A 20,466-nucleotide genomic window follows, 5' to 3' on the forward strand; every position below is an offset into this window, starting at 1 on the left:
CCATCTTCCTCTGGACCTATCTGCCATCTGAGAACCACTCTTAGACCCAGGCTACCATGGCTTCTGCCCTCCGCCGGGTACTATGGAGGGCCCTGGTCTGCCCTCTCTCTGGGGCAAGAAGTCAGTAGGATGAGGGGGACATGCCCCCAGAGGGCACACCACGTCCCTCAAGACCCTGTCTAAATGGCCCTGAGCCCGCTTCAAGGGCTTCTTCCCTGGCCAGTCCTCCTGAGGGGGGCACACATCTGAGTCCATGGGGACAAAGAGGCGGCTGTTTATGGGCCAGGATAAAGGATGGAGGTTTATGGCCCTGGATGGAACTTTAGAGGTTCAGGCCGAGGTCCTTAATGAGAGGGAAGGAGCCAGGTGGGTAGAGAAGGGGGTGTGGAGCTCCGTTTGCACTCTTGTGGCAGGCCTAACACCCCACACCCCACAACCCTTTGGCCTAACATCATCCGCACAAACCAGGCAAAAGCCAATCATGGCTGCCTTGCTTGACTCATCCTACAGAGCTCAGATTCCACCCTTGAAAGGTGCCTGGGCCTTGAGTTTAGAGAAGAGTTCCTGCAGCAGCGGGCTGGGTGGAAAGGAGAGATGGGGCTGACTCCAGCTGCCTCTCCAGCAGCAAGGACTAAGGGAAGGGTGCAGGGCAGGCGAGGCCTCCTGCCTGAGCCTAGGGATGCCTCTTCTGGCAGAGCCAGGCCTGTCTGACTCAGAGGGTGGGGTGACCCAGGCAGCTCTCACCGCCCAGGGCACCCCTGGGGACCTGTTGGGCCAGTTTTCCCGTATTTGCCACACTGACATTTAATTTTTAATTCCTCATATGCATCGCCCTGGAGATGGCTTGATTCAGACTGGGGAGGGCAAGAGAGAGAACCCCAGAAATGACAACCCTGCTGCCACCCAATGTTCTATGGACTCAGCTCTCAGAAGCAGAGGGACAGGCCAGGCGCGGTGGCTCACACCTGTAATCCCAGCAGTTCGGGAGGCCGAGGTGGGCGGATCATGAGGTCAGGTGATAGAGAGACCATCCTGGCTAATACAGTGAAACCCCGTCTCTACTAAAAATACAAAAAATTAGCCCGGTGTGGTGGCGGGTGCCTGTAGTCCCAGCTACTCAGGAGGCTGAGGCAGGAGAGTGGCGTGAACCCGGGAGGCGGAGCTTGCAGTAAGCCGAGATTGTGCCACTGCACTCCAGCCTGGGTGACAAGACTCCATCTCAAAAAAAAAAAAAAAAAAAAAAAGAAAAAAAAGAAGAAGAACAAGAAACAGAGGGACAGGCTCCAGCTTGCTCTTTGGGCCCAGTCTCCCTGAGAAGGAGGGAGAAAGGATCACCCCTCACTCAGCCAGACTTCCGGTGGTGTACACAGGGCCAGCCTGGGGAGAAGGCCTGGCTCCTGTCCCTGCTTCTATCGAGCCCAGTGGCCTGGGCAGGGCCCTCCCCTCCCCAGGCCTCAGTGTTCTCATCTTGACCTTGACAACTGCTGTAGTCTCACCTTGACAACTGCTGTAGTCCTCCCACCTCTGAAGTTTGGTAGCTCAAATTCAGCTCCTCAGGGATCCCCAAGCAGGAAGGTGGGGTTGCCCCAGTAGCTGGAAAACCTCCCTTTCCAGAGGTGGAAACAGAGCTCAAGGAGGGGTCTATGTGTCATTAGGGCCTGGCTTCTCCAGTGGCCCTCCAGGGAGCTGACCACACCATCTACCCTTCCGTTAGGAAGTCATTTTAACACAGATAGTCATGGCTGGGGAGACCCTTGAGGACCATGCAGTATGACCCCCACTGTTGGGCGAGGAGCCAGAGGCCCAGGGAGAGGAAGGGGCTGGCCTGCAGCCACCCGAATCCCAGCAGCAGAGCTGGGACTGGAGCCAGCTGCTGGAGTATCAGCCCCTGGTCCCATCCCAGCCACTGAGGGATCCCGAGGTCCTTTTTTTAGCTGGCCTTTGGCTGCCGGATGCCTGAGAAACACTTCGTAATCCTCAGCACCCTCAGCACACAGAGCGAGGGAGCTCTGGGGAAGGGGGCAGGAGTGCCTGTCGCTGCTCTGTCCCCTTCTCTCTAGCCCTGTCCCCTGGCAGGCTCCTGTAGGGCACTGACAGGGAGGGTGGGCTCAGAGGATGGCCCAGGCCTGGAGAGAGCTCACAGGCCCTCGTGGGGCCTGTCACCTGACTTCTTGGGCACTGCTACCCCATATCTCCCTTTCCCACTGGGCAGCCTGGCCTGAGAGGTGCCTCTGAATGGGGGAAGGGAGGGCAGGGAGGGGTGGAGGCCCGGCCGGCTAGGACAGTGTCAGGCAGGGCTAGGCACTGTCCCAGCTCCCCACCCACCCTGACTTGGCGTGGCTGGGGGACGGGGTGTGTGCGTGTGCATGTGTGTGTGAGCCCACACCCACACAGAGCTCGCCTCTTTTGGCACACAGACGCTTTTGGGCCAGTCCTCCCCATTCCCCATCCTCCCAGCCTTCTGTCCCTGCTGAAAGAAAGCAAAGGACCTGGCTAGGGCCTGCAGGAGAAGTCAGAAGGTCAGACAGGAGAGAATTACGCTGCCAGCCAGATTCCCCTCCACCTGGGAGCAGGCAACAAACGGCATGGAAGCTGCCCTATCTTGTGACCTGAGTGAGGAGCACAGAACAGTCCCTGTCATGCGGGCCACTGGGCCAAGGGTTCCTAATCTAAAGGCACATCATGGGAGGGCTTTAGTCCCCTGCTGAAATTGTAAGCAGAACTAGTTGTATGTGACTTACAGCCTCATCATGGCATCAAAAGCATCTATGAGCCGAAAGAGGCAAGAGGCCTGGTGCCCGGCAGGCCCAGACTGCTGGACAGGGATTCAGAGAGGCAGGCAAGGGAGGTGGAAGTGGTTTTGCCGCCTGGTCCTGGAAGGAGAAGAAAAAAGCTTCTATGTAGTGGGTGGCTTTGTTAACACACGTGGTCTATGTGGAATGGTGCCTGGCGCACAGTGAGTGCTCAGCACGTGGTGGCCAAGATCACAGGCCGTGCCACTGGACGGGGTTGGAAGTCGCTCTGCTTGCCTTTGCCCAGTTAGCCAGCACCGAGGGAACGAATAAACTTCTTCCTGGTTCAGTTCCTGCCTCTGCAAAATGAGGCCCCTTTCAGCCATCGGTTCACCATGTGCCCATTCTCTCACCCTCACCAGTGAGGGGGCGTGAGTTTTTAGGGAGAAGCCCCCATTTCCTGGGACTGGTTCTGAGGCTTGCACAAAAGAACTGCTCCCAGGAAGCACTTCCCCAGGACAAGCTGGAACTCAGGCCTGCCCGGCTAGCCCAGCCCACTCCAGGGGCCCCGGAGCCTTTGGCCAGGCCTGCCTGGGGTCTGTGCAGCCCCTGAGTCATGTTCTGCCCAGACTAGATCCAAACCAGAGCCTGGGAGGGCTGGCAGGCGAGGATTTGCCCTGGTCTTTGAGGGGCCCGCAGCAGATAGGTAGGGGGAGATAAGGATGCCGACCAAGGAGAATGAACTCGGCTGGGATCACATTAACTCTTTAGTTGCTGCTTTTGGGGTGGTCCAGATCTAGGGGAGGGGCAGGACAACAGGAGCCACTCCAGGGGCAACAGTCATTTCTACTCTGTAGAGAAGTATTTCCGTCGTGTTTTTTTTTTTTTTTTGAGACAGAGTCTTGCTCTCTCGTCCAGGCTGGAGTGCAGTGGTGCCATCTTGTCTCACTGCAACCTCCGCCTCCCGGGTTCAAGCGATTCTCCTGCCTTAGCCTCCCGAGTAGCTGGGACTACAGGTATCCATCACCACGCCTGGCTAATTTTTTTTTTTTTTGTATTTTTTGTAGAGATGGGGTTTCACCATATTGGCCAGGCTGGTCTCAAACTCCTGATCTTGTGATCCGCCCACCTCAGCCTCCCAAAGTGCTGGGATTACAGGCGTGAGCCACCGCACCCGGCCCAGATTTTTAAGACTTAGTATGAAAAAAAAGAATGTAAAATAGCCCATTAGTATTTTTTATATTGATTGAATGTTGTAATGACACTCTTTTTTTTTTCCTTTGAGATAGAGTCTTGCTCTGTCACCCAGGCTGAAGTGCAGTGGTGTGATCTCGGCTCGCAAGCTCCGCCTCCCAGGTCCACGCCATTATCCTGCCTCAGCCTCCCGAATAGCTGGGATTACAGGTGTTTGCCACCACACCAGACTATTTTTTTTTGTATATTTAGTAGAGACAGGGTTTCACCATATTAGCTAGGATGGTCTCAATCTCCTGACCTCGTGATCTACCCATCTTGGCCTCCCAAAGCGCTGGGATTACCGGCGTGAGCCAGCACGCCTGCCGCAATGACACTCTTTTGAATATAGTGGGTTAAGCTCCTGCAGTGGGCAGGGAGCTCCTTGAGAGCAGCAATGCTGGCCCAGTCATCTCTGTATCCAGCACCTAATGTAGGGCCTGGCAGAAAGCAGACAGTCACCAGTGACTGTGGAAAATGAACCCTGCTTGGCTGAGGGTACCCACTGCTGTATCACTCATGCACACAAGTTCTCCATAACTTCTCCTTGGGCTTGGCCCTGAACGAGCTGGCATCCCTAATCCTAAACTTCCTGCTGTGAGCCTCAGCCATGCCTCCTTCCAGTAGCCCCCCTTCCCACCGGGTCAGCATCAGGAAGGAAGGGGTGGGTGGAGGGTGCAGCTGATGTCCACTTGGGCTGGGGCAGGCCTGGTGTCCCCACCCAGAGCAGACCCTCCAACCTCAGAGCAGAATCGTACTCACCAGCGGAAGGAAGGTCAGCAGGGGCCGGACTCTTGGCCGAGCTTTCAGCGTGGCTGTTCCTGACTCACTCACTGTGTTAAACCGATTGTCTCCATAATAGATGCCATCTAGAGAACACAAGTGCGGGGACACTATAAGCTGGAGATCCAAGGCATTCAGCCACCCAAGTTTAATCTGCCCTTCAGCTCCCAGTGAGGAAAGCCAGGGCCTGCGTGTCCCCCGGTATTGGACTCAGCTAAGCGCCTCTAACATAATCAGATCTTATGGATGAGATGTGCACTAATGGGGCCAGCTGAGGTGGCGCTGGGTGACGGACTCGATGTTCCCGGGGCTTTCAGCCCCCTGCAGCCATCTCTCTCCCAATCCACGACCACCACCCTGCGTTGGTCCTGAGCCTTCTCTCCCACAGCAATGGTCCCTTGTTTTTGGAGCCCAGGGAGCCCGGCTAAGGGCCCAGCTGAAGCTTATCTCTAGGAGAGGGGAGAAAACAAGCTGGCTTTTCCCTCAAGTGTTTAAATTTCTAATCTGAAACATGCAGAGCAGATGAAGCCACCTGCTGCCCCCAGTGGCCAATATTCCATCATCTGGACTCCTCAACTCAAGATTTCCCTGACTACCAAACCACAGATGCTTGTGTACATGGCTTTCTTTAATGCACCCTTGAGGGCAGAGCAGAAAAAATGGGACAGTAGGGTCAGTGTGACCTGGTTAAAACATCCCAGCTCTGCCGCTGACTGCTCGTGGCTTAACCTCTCTGGGCCTCAGTTTTCCCATCTGTACAGTGGGAGTGATGACAGTGCCGTAGAGCACTGTTGTGAGAAGTGAGTGTGGCCAGGGCAGAGTAAGTGCTCAGGAAACACGGTTGTTTCCCCTGTAGGAAGATGAAATGAAGGACCTTCCTCTTCCTCCAGTTACTGAGCCTGTGCTCCATGCTGCTCTATGGCAGTGGGAGGGTGCGAGGGGCCACTCACATCACATCACATCCCTTTCTCAACTCCCTCATGACCCTTGATACACACTGACAAGAAATTCACACTCCCTTGGCAGGGATCGCTGTGGCCCTCCTGCTATGTGGCTTGTGAGCAAAGAGGGCTTTCATCCATTTAACGAGGTGTGGAGGACTCTCCCCGATAGCCAGAGAGGAGAGAAGAAAGGTCAGAATCCCAGTTAGCCAGAAGTCTAACTGGGACATTGAGTTAATCATGATTACTTTTCTCCTTGTACGTGACTTTAGGAGAAAATTGCAAGAAAGCCAAATGATTTATTCGAAAGAGACTGGGCTTGTCAGGAAGATCCTGGGACCAGACTACACCCATCCGAAATCCCTACACCAGCAGCCGCAGCACCCCATGTGAGCATCTGGGCTTTGGATGTGACAGGGAGGCTCCTGGGAGCAGCTGGAGGTGGTGTCCTCGGTGTGCAGCCCTCCCAAGGCAGGAAGCTGGCTGGGACACTCAAGCTTCTCCACCTCTCAAGTGGAGCCCGAACATTGGGTTCTCTGTGTGCTCTGCACGTCCCTGGAAATTCCAGTTCCCAGCACTGCCCTGCCCCGCGCACTCTGGGCAAATATGATTTTCCAGTCCCAGTTGCCAGGCTTCATGCCTGAGGCTTCAGACCAAGATCGGACAGGGCATGGGGAAGATCTGACCCAATGGGAAACAACAAAAGTAGCTCACACCCAACAGCCACTACGAAAGCCCCCGATTCCCTCACTTCCGAGAGTCTGCGTGTTGACACCGGGATCTCCTGGGGCATTCTCTAGAGAGTGCTGTGTGGATGCCAAGGCCCTAGACCTGATGTGATGTGGCTACCTGGACCCTTGACAGGACTGAGGGTGGGTGAGGATTGCCACAGGGACTGCATGAGAGCCACACTCCTAGGCAGGGCTCTAATCATTTCATTTCATCTCTGCCCCGATGTTGGGATCTAGGGAGCCTCCTTCCTGCAGTTGAGTTATTGTCATATTAATGGCTACTCTTGTTGGGTGCCTACGAGCTTTAGAAGTGTTATATCTGAGCAACTTGGCAAGGATGATAACTGTAATTAATAGTAATAATAATAAAGGGTAAAAACGTACTGAGCACCTTTTTTTTTTTAATCTTTATTTTTTTTGAGATGGAGTCTTTTTTTTTTTGGTTATATAGATGAGAGGTTTCTGTGTTGCCCAGGCTGGCTTTGAAAGCCTAGTCTCGCCTCCTTATGTGCTGGGACAACAGGCCTGAGCCACCGCAGATCTCCGTGCTCTGTCACTCAGGCTGGAGTGCAGTGGCATGATCTTGGCTCACTGCAACCTGTGCCTCCCGGGTTCAAGCAATTCTCCTGCCTCAGCCTCCCGAGTAGTTAGGATTACAGGTGTGCGCCATTGCCACCATGTCCAGTTAATTTTTGTATTTTTAGTAGAGACAGGGTTTCACCATGTTGGCCAGGCTGGTCTCAAACTCCCGAATTCAGGTGATCCACCTGCCTCGGCCTCCCAAAGTGCTGGGATTACCGGTGTGAGCCACACATCCGGCCTACTGAGCACCTGTAATGATCCGGACACTGTTCCAAACACCTTACACATTATTCATTCATTTAATTCTCAAAACAGCCCCATGCAAATTGGCACAGTCATTATCCCCGTTTTACAGATAAGGAAACCGAGGCACAAGGAGGTCAAATAACTTGCCCAAAGCCTCAGAGTAAGTGTTGAAGCCAGGGTCTCCCTAAAGGGCCTGACTTCTAAACCACCGTACACACACCCCCAAAGGGAAGAGTCATAACCCCACCGTGTATGGGGGTGAGGAAGGCTTGGCTCGGCTCTGGCCAGCGAGTAGCTCTGGGAAGCAACGGGAGGTGAGGCAGCTTGTTCGAAGCCTGCTGGTCAGGATGGAGTTGGATCCGAATTGTGGCCGTCTGACCCTCAAGCAGGCGCTCTAACCGCCTCACAGATCCCATGACTCAGCCCTGACTCTGAGCCACTGTTGTTTTGCTTCCTTTGTGGTTGTTTTAAGCAGTGAAATCCTTTCTAAGAATATAACTGTTCTTTGTAAAACATATAGAAGGGTAGTGGCTGTGGCTGAGGCCGGGCTGGAAGGCCCAGGTGGCTGCTCTCCCCACCAGGCACCTCTGGAAAATCAGATTTGATTTCCCAGTCTGAAGAGGAGTGGGTAGGAGTCAGAGAGGGAAACGTGTTGCGGAAGCAGAGGTGGGGTGATACGCTGTGAGAGGGGCTTGGCCGCCACGGCTGGCTTTGAAGATGGAAGGCAGCTACTGGCCAAGGACTGTGGGCTGCCTCTAGCAGCCAGAACAGGCAAGGAAACAGACTCTCCTGGAGCCTCCAGAGAGGAACAAAGTCTTGCCAATACCTTAATTGAGCCCACTGAGACCTGTGGCAGAGTTATGACCTGCAGAATTGTAAGATAGTAAATTTGTTATCAAAATAAGAAAAGGGGTTGGGCGCGGTGGCTCACATCTGTAATCCCAGCACTTTGGGAGGCCGAGGTGGGTGGATCACGAGGTCGGGAGATCGAGACCATCCTAGGTAACACAGTGAAACCTCATCTCTACTAAAAATACAAAAAATTAGCCAGGTGTGGTGGCATGCACCTGTAGTCCCAGCTACTCGGGAGGCTGAGGCAGGAGAATCACTTGAACAAGGGAGGCGGAGGCTGAAGTGAGCTGAGATAGCCACTGCACTCCAGTATGAGCGACAGAGTGAGACTCTGTCTCAATAATAATAATAAAAATAAAATAAGAAAAGGAGGTGTGGGGCTGGGCGTGGCGGCTCACGCCTATAATCCCAGCACTTTGGGAGGCTGAGGTGGGTGGATCATGAGGTTAGTAGTTCAAGACCAGCCTGGCCACTATGGTGAAACTCTGTCTCTACTAAAAATACAAAAATTAGCCGGGTGTGGTGGTGGGCGCCTGTAATCCCAGCTACTCAGGATACTCAGGAGGCTGAGGCAGGAGAATCACTTGAACCGGGAAGCAGAGGTTGTAGTGAGCTGAGATTGTGCCAGTGCACTCCAGCCTGGGTGACAGAGCGAGACTGTGTCTCAAAAATAAAATTAAAAAAAAGAAAAGCAGATGTGGCTGGAATCAGGCCAACTCTCGGGGCCCCTCAATCCTGGCCCAGCTCCTGCTGGGTGGGGGCACAGCATGAGGTGAGGTGCGTGGGTCCATCTCCATCAGCTAGATCCTCAAAGCATTCAAGGTCAGGACTGGGGTCTTCCCAGCCTCAAGGTCAAGACCCAAAACTAAACAGAAAGACAACAGAGCTCAACCTTGGGAATTTCTTATTGGAAGTGATGAACATTGCTCAGATCACAGGTCAGGGATGCTGAGGCCTTCCTGAGAAGCAGCTCCCTCCTCAGTCGAGGAGCTAAAGGAGGGCTAGGAACATCCTGGTGTCCGTTGAGGAAGGAGGGACGAGGAGGAGGTGAAGTGGGTGCCTGGAGAGGAAGCGGGATGATTTGCTCTCAGAACAAGCTGCAATGAGAAAGAGGGGCACAGCCCCGTGTCTCATCCACCCTGAAACCTGCAAACTCCCTAGATGTCTGGCTTTTTCTGGAAAGGTCTTTAGGGATCTCAGAGGTTTTGTGCTTGCCACATGCATGGACCAGAGAGGCAGCACTGGAACATCCAGGTGGGATTCAGAAAGCTGGAAAAGGAAGGCAGATGCCCCTGGAACCAGAAGCTTCCAGAGAAAGAGAGTCCCAGGGCAATTCCAGCAGCCGGGAAGCCTTGTGAGACCCCAGCAGCAGGTTCTGAGCAAGGCCTGAGCCCCAGATGGACCACAGTCCTGTCAAGATACAAACTGAAGCTTCTGACAAACTCACATGCAAATAATGCAGTGATAAAATAGGGGCAAATCCATGTCTGCCTCAATTGACCCAAACCTGATCTTTAAATGAACCCAATTTCCCCCCAAATGGAATCCTATTTATGACAAGATTATGCATAGGATTACTTTAGATTGTCTCCCTAACAACTTCTCCCTCATAGAAGGATGGGAAATGAAGGTAGGGCTTTGCTTTCATTTACACTCCCTCAATGATTTGAGTTGACATAAATATTAATACCATCTAACATCCAAAAACCTGCTCCAAAAACAATTCCTGGTGCCAAGCAGGAGACTTCACCCCAGATTTCAACCTGGGTACAGGCAGCTCCCCTCCTGCCCCTTCTCCCTCAGGAGAACCTGGCTCTGCCATGGGCCTGAGGGCAGCAGAGTTGTGGCTGAGGCTGCTTGGGTGTGAGGAGACCATGGCTGAGGTTCTGTCCTGGCCAGAAACACCCAGCAGTCGGACAGCTCCTGGCTGGGATGGGAGGCAGGACCTTGTGGGGTCAAGGCTACGGGTTTAGAGCCCAGCTGAACGTGGGTTCCGGTTCCGGCTCCATTACTTAACTGTGGGATCCTGGCAGTCTCACTAGGTCTCTCTGAGGCTGTCTCTTTATCTTTGTACATGTGAACAGTGGTCTCTGCTGGGCAGGCTGATGTGAGCCTGAGTGAGAGAAAACATGCAAAAGTCATCAGCACAGTGCCTAGCAGATATTTATGCTCAATAATTGGGAGGGTTGACTGGGTGTGGTGGCTCACACCTGTGATCTCAGCACTTTGGGAGGCCAAGGCAGGCGGATTACTTGAGGTCAGGAGTTCAAGATCAGCTTGGCGGCCAGACACAGTAGCTCATGCCTGTAATCCCAGCACTTTGGGAGGCCAAGGCGGGTGGATCACCTGAGGTCAGGAGTTGGAGACCAGCCTGGCCAACATGGTGAAACCCCGTCTCCACTAAAAATACAAAAATTAGCTGGGCGTGGTGGTGGGCGCCTGTAACCCCAGCTACTTAGGAGTCTGAGGAAGGAAAATTGCTTGAACTGGGGAGGCGGAGGTTGCAGTGAGCCAAGATTGAACCATTGCATTCCAGCCCGGGTGACAAGAGCGAAAGTCCACCTGAAAAAAAAAAAAAAAAAGACCAGCCTGGCTAACGTGGTGAAACCCCATCTTCTCTACTAAAAATACAAAAATTAGCTGGGCGTGGTGGCAGGCGCCTGTAATCCCAGCTACTCAGGATAGGCTGAGGCAGGAGAATCGCTTGAACTGGGGAGGCAGAGGTTGTAGTGAGCTGAGATTGTGCCACTGCACTCCAGCCTGGGCAACAGAGTGCGACTCCGTCTCAAAAAAAAAAATAATAATAATTGGGAAGACCAGTTATTGTTGTCATCATCATCATCATTCTCTCTCTGCTCCACCTTACTTCCCTCCACCAAGAGTTTGGGCTGTGAGCTTGAGCTGGGCTGTGTCACTTGCAAATCTTGGTGACACCTGTCCCCATGGGGGAGAGCCACCGGCAGGCAGGCAGCCCTTTGCTTTCTTGTTAGGGTCCACTCTGAGTCCTGATGCCTGGGACTGTTCTCAATAACCCTCTTTGCAGCAGCCCAGAGTGGGAGGGGCTGGATCAAGGTCACCAAGCAGGGGTCAAACAGGGCCCCTGACTTGCAGTGCCTTACATATGGCACATGGCTCCCTGCCTCTCCCCAACAGGCAGACCTGGCTCTCTCAGCCTGGGCTGGGGTATGTGTTAAATGTGGCGGGTGGGCCAGCTCCAGGCAAGCTGAGAGCTAGGTACATGCTGCTGTAGGAGGCCCAGCCCTTCTTTTCTCCCTTGCTGCCCGAGGAGAGGAGCCTTATTGTTCCCAATTTGCAGGTGAGGAAACTGAGGCTTAGAAAGGTTAAGTCCCTTGCCCAAGGTCCCACAGCTGGTGAGTCAAAGGGGCTGGGATTCCAGCCCAGGCAACCTGACTCCAGACTCTGATTCCCTCGGGTCATAGCCAGCATGGCAGGGAGGGAATGCAGGGATTCAGCGTCTCTACCCTCCATCTCTTGTTTTTCCTGAATGAGACTTGAAAGTTGGTAAGGCCTGGAGGGGTGGAAATGGGCCTAGGAATCATATCTGGATTCACATCCATATAATACCTGAGGACATTGAGCACTTTGTCGGGCTCAGTTTCCCCACCTGTAAAATGAGGATGATACTTTTCCGGAAGCCTCCCAAAATCAGGAGAGGGAAGGAAGCTAGCTGGAGTAGGAGTAGGAGGAGGGCTGGGGCCCCAAATTGCCAGGAGCCCCTAAATGACCTCAGGAGCACTGGCTACAGGTCTGATTGGATTCCTGGGGCTTAGGAGGATTCGGGCCTTAGCTTGGGGAGTTTTTGCCTTGACTAAGAGTAACCCAGAATCCCAAAACAGACCTCTTTCTACTTCTACCTCACTGTACATATAGAATGGGGGTGCTGGACAGTGAAGTATGAAGTGTGGCATCCAATTATCGGCCACTAGGGGAGCCCCTGCCTTTCAGGGAAGCAGCGGGGGCGGCCCTATGTGAATGTAACTCACAAATGGCGTTAATGAGGCCTTTTCTAGCTAATTAGCAAGTCCACATGACAGGAGCCTAAAAAGGCCAGTCTTTCCCAGCAAGTCCCAGCAGGCCTGACCTGAGGACCAGAGAGAGGCCTTTGTCCAAGGGCAGAGGGGACGCTGAAGGTTGGGCTGGGGTGGACGGGAGGAGGGGCAGGGAGCCACAGAGTAGAGGAGAAGGTAACAGAAAAGGAGTCTTGGATGCCGCCCCCCACAACCCTGCATTTGGGGACTAAGAGGGAGGAGCAGAGTGAACAGGGCCCTCTTCTTCCAAGCTAGGACTTGCCACTCAGTGTGCAGACCCCAGAACTTGTGAGAAATGCCCTTCATCCCGAAACTACCGAAACAAATCTAATCTTAACAAGATTCCAGATGACTGGATGCACTTTGATGTTTGAGCTACCCCAGACTGGAATGACTGAGTCATTTCACCTAAGCCTTCCTTCTGAGTCTGTTTCCTCAACTGAGAAGACATACAAAGCTTTTACTCCACAGTCTGGTGATGATAATTGCATTACTGTCAGTACCCTATTGGCTAGGAGAGAAGGGGCACCTTGTAGCTGGTCTGTAGGGGTCAAGGGCAGGCCTGGCTTTCTGAAGTTGAACTAGAGTGACAAGAGAAGTTTCTATAATGGGGCAGCCGAGGGTGTATATGTGTGCACTGGACTGCTGGCAAACCACAGCACACCTCCAGGGGACAGGAGTAAACAAAAGTTGGTAGGCTGGTGCCAGCCTGGCCCTGGTGGGGAATAAGTGCTCAGCTCCTGGCTCCAGGGGTAAGAGGTGGGAGTTTCCTACCCTTTAGCAGGACCTGAAGCACAGGGCCAGGAGAACCAGGGAACCGGAACACCAGAAACCGCAGCCACACCAGAGGGCACTAGGGTCCTCCTGATAAGGAGCTGCCCACATTCTTTCCATATTTATGTAGAACCTACCATGTGGCCTGCAGGGAGTCCTAAAGGGAAAGAGAATAGCCTTGCTTCATGTGGGGAAGGAAATACCAGGATTCTCATATCTTCCTGCACAAAACAATTCCCCTGAAGCTGGCTAAAAATCCAGAGCCTAAAGGCTGGGCGCGGTGACTCACGCCTGTAAATCCCAGCACTTTGGGGGGCCCAGGTGGGCCGATCAAGAGGTCAAGAGACCATCCTGGCCAACACGGTGAAACCCCGTCTCTACTAAAAATACAAAAATAGCCATGTGTGGTGGCGTGGGCCAGGGAGGCTGAGGCAGGAGAATCGCTTGAACCTGGGAGGCAGAAGGTTGCAGTGAGCCGAGATTATGCCACTGCGCTCCAGCCTGGCAACAGAGTGAGACTCCGTCTCAGAAAACCCCCAGAGCCCAGACCCTAGCCCAGGGATTCTGACTTCCTGTGCCTGAGGTGGGACCCTAGGAATCTGAAATTAATTAATTATTTTTGAAGGGGGGAGGACAGGATCTCGCTCTGTCACCCAGGCTGTAGTGCAGTGATGCCATCATAGCTCACTGCAGCCTCTATCTCCCAGGCTCAAGCAATCCTCCTGCCTTGTCCTCCCAAAATGCTGGGGTTGTTTTTGTTTTGTTTTTTGTTTTGAAACAGGGTCTCGCTCTGCCACCAAGGCTGGAGTGCAGTGGTGCGATCTTGGCTTACTGCAACCTCTGCCTCCTGAACTCGAGCAGTCCTCCAGCCTCAGCCTCCTGAGTAGCTGCAGCTACAGGCGCATGCCACCATGCCTGGCTAATATTTGTATTTTTAATAGAGATGACAGGGTCTTGCCATGTTGCCCAGGCTGGTCTCAAACTCCTGAGCTCACATGATCCACCTGCCTCAGCCTCCCAAAGTGCTGGGATTACAGGCGTGAGCCGCTGCGCCCAGCCCAGAATCTGCATTTCAAATAAATGTCTGAGGTAGCTGTGAGCTGTCCCATTTAGAGGAACAGGGCAGGAAAGAGAGTCCTCTAGCAAACAAGGGTGTCCCATTGCTGGTGGTGGGTGCAGGGTGCAGCGGTGGTAGATAAAGGATCTTGGCTCAGTTAATCCAAGACGCAAGGGAGGAGTCATGAGTGACTGGCAGCTTTGTCTCCAGTAGCAGCCCAGTCCCTTATCTTGGGATTTGCAAAGATCCACATCTCTGCTTTCTCATGCATTTAAAAAAAAAAACACACACACACACACAATGGTGTGGCCTTGCTTGGGCTGGGAGAGGGCAGAAGACTTCGTTAGGATTGCAGATGTATTCAGTGAAGGCCTCCTAATTGCTGGAATACATATTAGAGAAATTCTGTAAAGAAAAATTTGCTTGTCACCACCCTCACATGACTGTTTGCATTTACCCTCTGTACCCAGCCTACCCTTGTGCAAACAGATTTTTACATGGCTGCAACCACAGAGCAAACGGTTGATTACTGCTTCATTCCCTTACACATCCCTACATTGATTTTTCTCCCTTCCATTCCACCACCTGTTCTCCAAGGGCTGGATATCGCCAGCATCTCACCCCAGGCTCAAGGCGAATGTCACAGACTCAGGGGCCCTGTGGAATTCTAATCCCACTCTCTCGGAGACATTTGAAATAGCCTTGTCATGGCTCAGTTTCCTCTAGTTTACAGTGTTAGGAAGAGGAGCTGAAGCAGGCAGGGGCAGGAAGTGCTCCATGCTGGGAATGATCTCACAGTAATAAATCATGCCTTGGAGCAGGGGCCAGTAAACTTTTTCTGTACAGGGCCAAATAGTAAATATTTTAGCCTTTGCAGGCCATAAGGTCTCTTTTGTAGCTACTCAACTCTAGCCATACACCATATGTAAAGGAGGGGCATAGTTGGCTATGTTCTAATAAAACTTTATTCCCCAAAGCAGGCCATGGGCCAGAATGGAGCCAGGAGTGTAGTTTGCCAATCCTTGCTTTAGAGCAAGCTTGTCCAACTGGTGGCCCAACACAAATTTGTGAACTTTCTTAAAATATTATGAGGGGTTTTTTTTTTTTTTTTGCATTTTTTTGTTTTGTTTTTTAGCTCATCAGCTATCATTAGTGTCAGTGTATTTTGTGTGGCCCAAGACAATTCTTCTTCCAATGTGACCCAGGGAAGCCAAAAGATTGGACACCCTGCTTCAGAGTTTTTCATTTTAATGTTTTTCAAAGCACTGCTGTAAATACCGCTTCAGGCAGTTACCCTGCAGGCAGCCTGGACACTATCCCCTTTAACAGAAGAAAACACTGAGGCCCAGACAGTGCTTAGCCCCACGTATGGACAGAGACAGGATGCCAAGTCAGGGCTGCACCTGCATCCTATCACAGAATCCCCAACACTGGTCCCTCCTCTTCCTAACTCCAAGCAGAGCAGGGAGGAGGACTTCTGCCATGCCCAGTGGCACCCCAGGGAACACCCCGGAAACACTGGGGCGCTGTTCTGCTGGACGCATGATGTTTTCCACCACTCCCTGTGCAGGCAAGACCAAGCTGAGTCAGCTGGAGGCCCAGCCCTGCCTTGAGGAGCGGGAGGAGCTGTCCTTTGGGCTCCAGCTCTGCCCAGGCTGATGAGGGCAGCAGCTGGCTGGAGGTGACAGGGGATCAGGCCCTCTTCCCTCACCAGAGGTGCTGATGCCCACTAGCAGCCTACACAGCCTAGGCAAAATGCAGAAGTGGCTGAGAGGCATGGCTGAGGTCTCCCCTTGAGGGAGGAAGGGGGTGTGTGTGTGTGTGTGGTATTTTCCAGCTAGATGCCCCTCAAGTAAAATTCACCATTGAATCGCCTTCCTCTGCAGAGTTAATTCAGCAAACCCGCTAAGAGTGTGATCTCTGGAGCCTGACTGCCTGGGTTCAAATATTGGTTCTGCCTCATAAGGGAGATTTTGGAGGTCATGGAAATGTTCTAAAACCAGATGGTGGTGATAGTTGCACAACTGTGTAAACAGTCTACGAAAAATCATTAAATTGTGGACTTAGAAAAATGCTGCCTCCAGCATTGAAAGCTGTGTGATCTTGGGCATATTATTTAACCTCCCCGTGCCTCAGTCTCCTCATCTGTCAAACAGGAATGATAATAATAGTGCCAGACTCCAGATGAGATTTCAATGAATCTGTAACACAAAGATTTTAGAATGGCATCTTGTACCTAAGAAGGGAATGATAAATGCTCGTTCCATGGTGCCTCCGTTGAGAGGGAAAGAATTGTCCTGGCTCACAGGCACTTCCCCGCACACCTGTGTCTGGGAGTGCCTACACCATGCCTCCACTTGCCCTGCTCCTCCTGGTCTTTGCTTCTACTGTTTGTTTTGCCAGGAATGCCCTTTCCTCTCAGCTCGAATGCTAGTTCCACTGAGAGGTCATCTCTCTTCTCTGCTTTTATGCTTAATAATCGTTTATAGCAAAGGCTCAGAAAGGACTAAATGGCATATGGTTAGTTCTGTTCACCCCCGATCTGAGATCCCTGTGCCACGAAGAGGCGACACTTTGCCCTTCCTGCTCCTATCCACGGTGCCTTGTGTCCTGGCTGTGGCAACCTGGGTGCTGAACTGAGTCCAACAGCAGGCACCAAGGCTATGACATCCACTGTGGGTCCCAGCACAGTGGCTATAAATATCAGTGAAGATAATATGGTGAGTGATGGGTGACCTTCCTTGGGCCTAGAAGCCACCCCCCCCCCCAACCTGGGGGTTCCAGAGTCACATGTCATACACAAGAAATGGATTTCTGTCTCTAGCCGCTGGCTTCCCCTAGTTATAGAGAATACAAATTGCAAAATGATAAGCCAGGGGATAAGCCAGGGCAGTGATTTTAGAGGCCTGCAGAGACACACCAGTCTGATTCCGGGGTCAGCGGCAGCTGGCAGTCGGGGAGAGGGTTCCTTGGCCTCCACTGTCCCCTTTCTGGCTCTTGGGTGTTAGCCCAGAGACAGCCCAGGTCCCAGGTTGACCTGGCAGGAGCCTGTGGCCCCAATAAGTGACTTGGTGTCACAAACAGGCTGGTAACCTGGTAGCAGCTGCGCCTGTTGTTTTTTCCTGGGCCTCACCTAGCCAGAGCTAAGTTTGTGAGCACCCAGAGAGCAGCCCCCTCTCTGCCACGTGGGCTGGGGAAACAGGGAGTGCAAAGGATGAGGGAGGAGAACGCTCCTTAGCCCCCAGTTCTCTAGGAAAACTTTTGCTTCGGCCAGAATGGGGGTGTTGTAGCAGTGGGAGTCGGGGAAGATACCGCAAACCTCCGGAAGCCGTCCCGCTAACAGTAACACAAGCATCGGATTCTCCAAGTGGGGGAATTAAACACCTCCGAGGAGGGCCTGCGGTCAGAGGTGCGGGCGGCAAAGTTCTCCCACCTATCCGTGGTGGAGGGAGGTTCCCCTCTTTCCCCGCACCTCTCTCACCGCACGTCACTTCCCAGACACCCCGGTGCGACGCCTCCTCCCCTGCCCGGCGGTTGCTCTTGGCCAGTCCGCAGGTTCCAACGTGTCCCTCCCCTCCGCGCCTCCAGGAGACAGCGCCGCCGGCCCTGCCCTAGCGCCCTTCGTCCCCGGAGCACTCACCGAAGCCCCTGGTCCCCTCCTCCGGGGCCTCCTGGGTGAAGATCCAGGGCGGGTTGGTGGCGTAGAGGGAGGTGCTGGGGCTGGTGGTGTGCTTCTTCCCGAAGAGTTTGCTGAAGGTGCCCTGCACGGTCTGGTTCTTTTTCATGCTGCCGCAGCCCGCGCGGGCGCCAGGGAAGGACCTTCCCTCCCTTGCCCTGCCCTGCCCCGGACTGAACTCCGCACGGTCTCCCCAGGGGGACTCTACCAGGCCATGTCCCCCGCCGTCCTCCCTGCCCGCGCACCGGGAGACAGGTGCTGCGGGCCCCGCCGCTTGCTGGGAACTGCGAGCTACCTGGCCAGGTAAGAGGCAGCAGCTCAACCGGGCCCCGCCCCGCCGCCGCCCAACTCCCCAGGCCGCATTCCTTCCCGCCTCCTTCTACAGCAGGCCATTGTTGGCCCGGCCCGGTGGGCTGGGGACCTCGCCCGGCCCACGCCCAGCCTGGGAGACGGGCCACCCCTCCCCTAGGAACCCTCCCGGCACGCCTCCTTCACCCCACTTCCCCCTAGTCCGGGGAAGGAGGCGGGTGAGTTCCCAGCCTCTCAAGGCGATTCGTGACCAGGTCAGTATGGGTACACGTGGACAGCTCTAGTGTCCAACACGAGGGATATGGATGGCCAAAGCGAGCACGCCACGGCATCCTATAGCCCCTCAAAAATGTGGGGACGTGAGACTTCGGGGAACATCAGGATGTGCCCATAAGATAAAAGTAAGCTGGGAAAAGCAAGAAAATGACAAACTAATATACCAATCTGATGACGAGGGTGGAAAAACATCCTCATTGACAGGGATGTGGGATGACGAAATCTTGGCATTCTGTGCCTGTATGTCACATTCTTTTTCTTTTTCTTTTCTTTTTTTTTCCTTTCGACGAAGTCTCACTCCATTGCCCAGGCTGGAGTGCAGTGGCGCCATCTCGGCTCACCGCAACCTCCCGGTCCGGGATTCAAGCGATTCTCCTGCCTCAGCCTCCTGAGTAGCTGGGATTACAGGCAGGCACCACCACGCCCGGCTAATTTTTGTATTTTTGGTAGAGACAGGTTTTCACCATATTGGCCAGGCGGTTCTGGAACTCCTGACCTCGTGATCCGCGGGCTTCGGCCTCCCAAAGTGCTGAGATTACAGGCATGAGCCACCGCGCCTGGTCCATATTCTTTTTTTTTCTGTGAAGTTAAGTGAATATAATTTTTAAAAACCTAAAGTGGGTAGAGCCCACTTAGGGTTGGGTTCACTCTCCAGGGAGACAAGCAGTGGTACTTTAAGGCACTTGAAGTACCATCCTAACCAAGCCAGGGGGGGCTATCCATGGGGGAAGTTTCCTCTGATGAGGATGGGGAGAGCCTGTGTGAAGATGCTGAGAGCAGAGGTGCAGGCCAAGTGGGTGGAGTTTGATGTTTTCTGGGCAGGAGGGGCCACAGACTGGTGCAAGTTGCTATTTCTGCTGAGCTTCCTGGGGACTGGGCCCACTGCCACATTTCCCCTCAATTTCCCACAGATCTTACACGAAAGGTGTTTTCCCTCAACTTTTCAATCTGAAACATTTCAAACCTTCAGAGAACTTAAAAGAATTGTACAATGACCACCTGTATACCCTTCTCCCTGGATTCACCAAGTGTTAACACATAGCTAAATTCTCTCTCTCTCTCTCTCTCTCGGATTCTTTTCCTTTTCATTTTGCTGAAGCTTGGAAGTGACACTTGAGGTCAGGAGTTTGAGACCGGCCTGACCAACATGGTGAAACTCCGTCTCTACCAAAAATATAAAAAATTAGCTATGCGTGGTGGTGTGTGCCTATAATCGCAGCTACTAGGGAGGCTAAAGCAGCAGAATCGCTTGAACCTGGGAGGTGGAGGTTGCAGTGAGCCAAGATCACGCTATTGCACTCCAGCCTGGGCAACAAGAGTGAAACTCCGTCTCAAAAAAAAAAAAAAAAAAAAAAAAGCTCTTCCCGCCATCTTGGCTCCTGTGGAGGCCTGCTGGGAATGGGACTTCTAAAAGGAACTATGTCTGGAAGGCTGTGGTCCAAGGCCATTTTTGCCGGCTATAAGCGGGGTCTCCGGAACCAACGGGAGCACACAGCTCTTCTTAAAATTGAAGGTGTTTATGCCTGAGATGAAACAGAATTCTATTTGGGCAAGAGATGCGCTTATGTATACAAAGCAAAGAACAACACAGTGACTCCAGGCGGCAAACCACATAAAACCAGAGTCATCTGGGGAAAGGTAACTGGGGCCCATGGAAACAGTGGCATGGTTCGTGCCAAATTCCGAAGCAATCTTCCTGCTAAGGCCATTGGACACAGAATCCGAGTGATGATGTACCCCTCAAGGATTTAAACTAACGAAAAATCAGTAAGTAAACGTGGATTTGTGTTCTTGTAAAAAAAAAAAAAAAAAAAAAAGAATTTCCCATTTATCCCCTCAATGTCACTTTAGTTCTTTAGTTCTTTGTTCCTTTTTTTTTTTCCGAGACGGAGTCTTGCTCTATCACCCAGCTGGAGTACTGTGATGCAATATTGGCTCACTGCCACCTCCGCCTCCCAGGCTCAAGCGATTCTCCTGCCTCAGCCTCCCAGGTAGCTGGGACTACAGGTACCTGCCACAATGCCCAGCTAATTTTCATATTTTTAGTAGAGATGGGGTTTTGCCGTGTTGGCCAGGCTGGTCTTGAACTTCTGACCTCGAGCGATCCACCCACCTTGGCCTCCCAAAATGCTGAAAGTATAGGCGTGAGCCACCTTGGCAGCCAAGTGGTTCCATTTGTTTGCAACTTCTACTATATAACTATTATTATTATTATTATTATTATT

At 52.9% G+C, this 20,466-nt stretch overlaps 1 protein-coding gene and 1 pseudogene across 2 annotated transcripts in view; one reads left to right on the forward strand and one right to left on the reverse strand.

Annotated features, from left to right (window-relative positions):
• Positions 1-18,489, reverse strand: part of CUNH6orf132 (chromosome unknown C6orf132 homolog) — a 39,720-nt gene extending 21,231 nt beyond the window's left edge. Inside the window, 2 exon segments of the mRNA XM_033217154.1 lie at positions 4,728-4,834; positions 17,621-18,489. Coding sequence (XP_033073045.1) covers positions 4,728-4,834; positions 17,621-17,765 — 252 coding nt within the window. The 5' untranslated portion in view covers positions 17,766-18,489.
• Positions 18,490-19,579: 1,090 nt separating this feature from the next.
• LOC117087215 lies at positions 19,580-20,034 on the forward strand (annotated as a pseudogene). The gene has a single exon (XR_004438727.1). The product of XR_004438727.1 is annotated as a 60S ribosomal protein L35a-like (transcript).
• Positions 20,035-20,466: the final 432 nt, after the last annotated feature.

The sequence above is a fragment of the Trachypithecus francoisi genome, unplaced genomic scaffold, assembly GCF_009764315.1.
Source record: "Trachypithecus francoisi isolate TF-2019V2 unplaced genomic scaffold, Tfra_2.0 Lachesis_group10, whole genome shotgun sequence".
NCBI lineage: Eukaryota > Metazoa > Chordata > Mammalia > Primates > Cercopithecidae > Trachypithecus > Trachypithecus francoisi.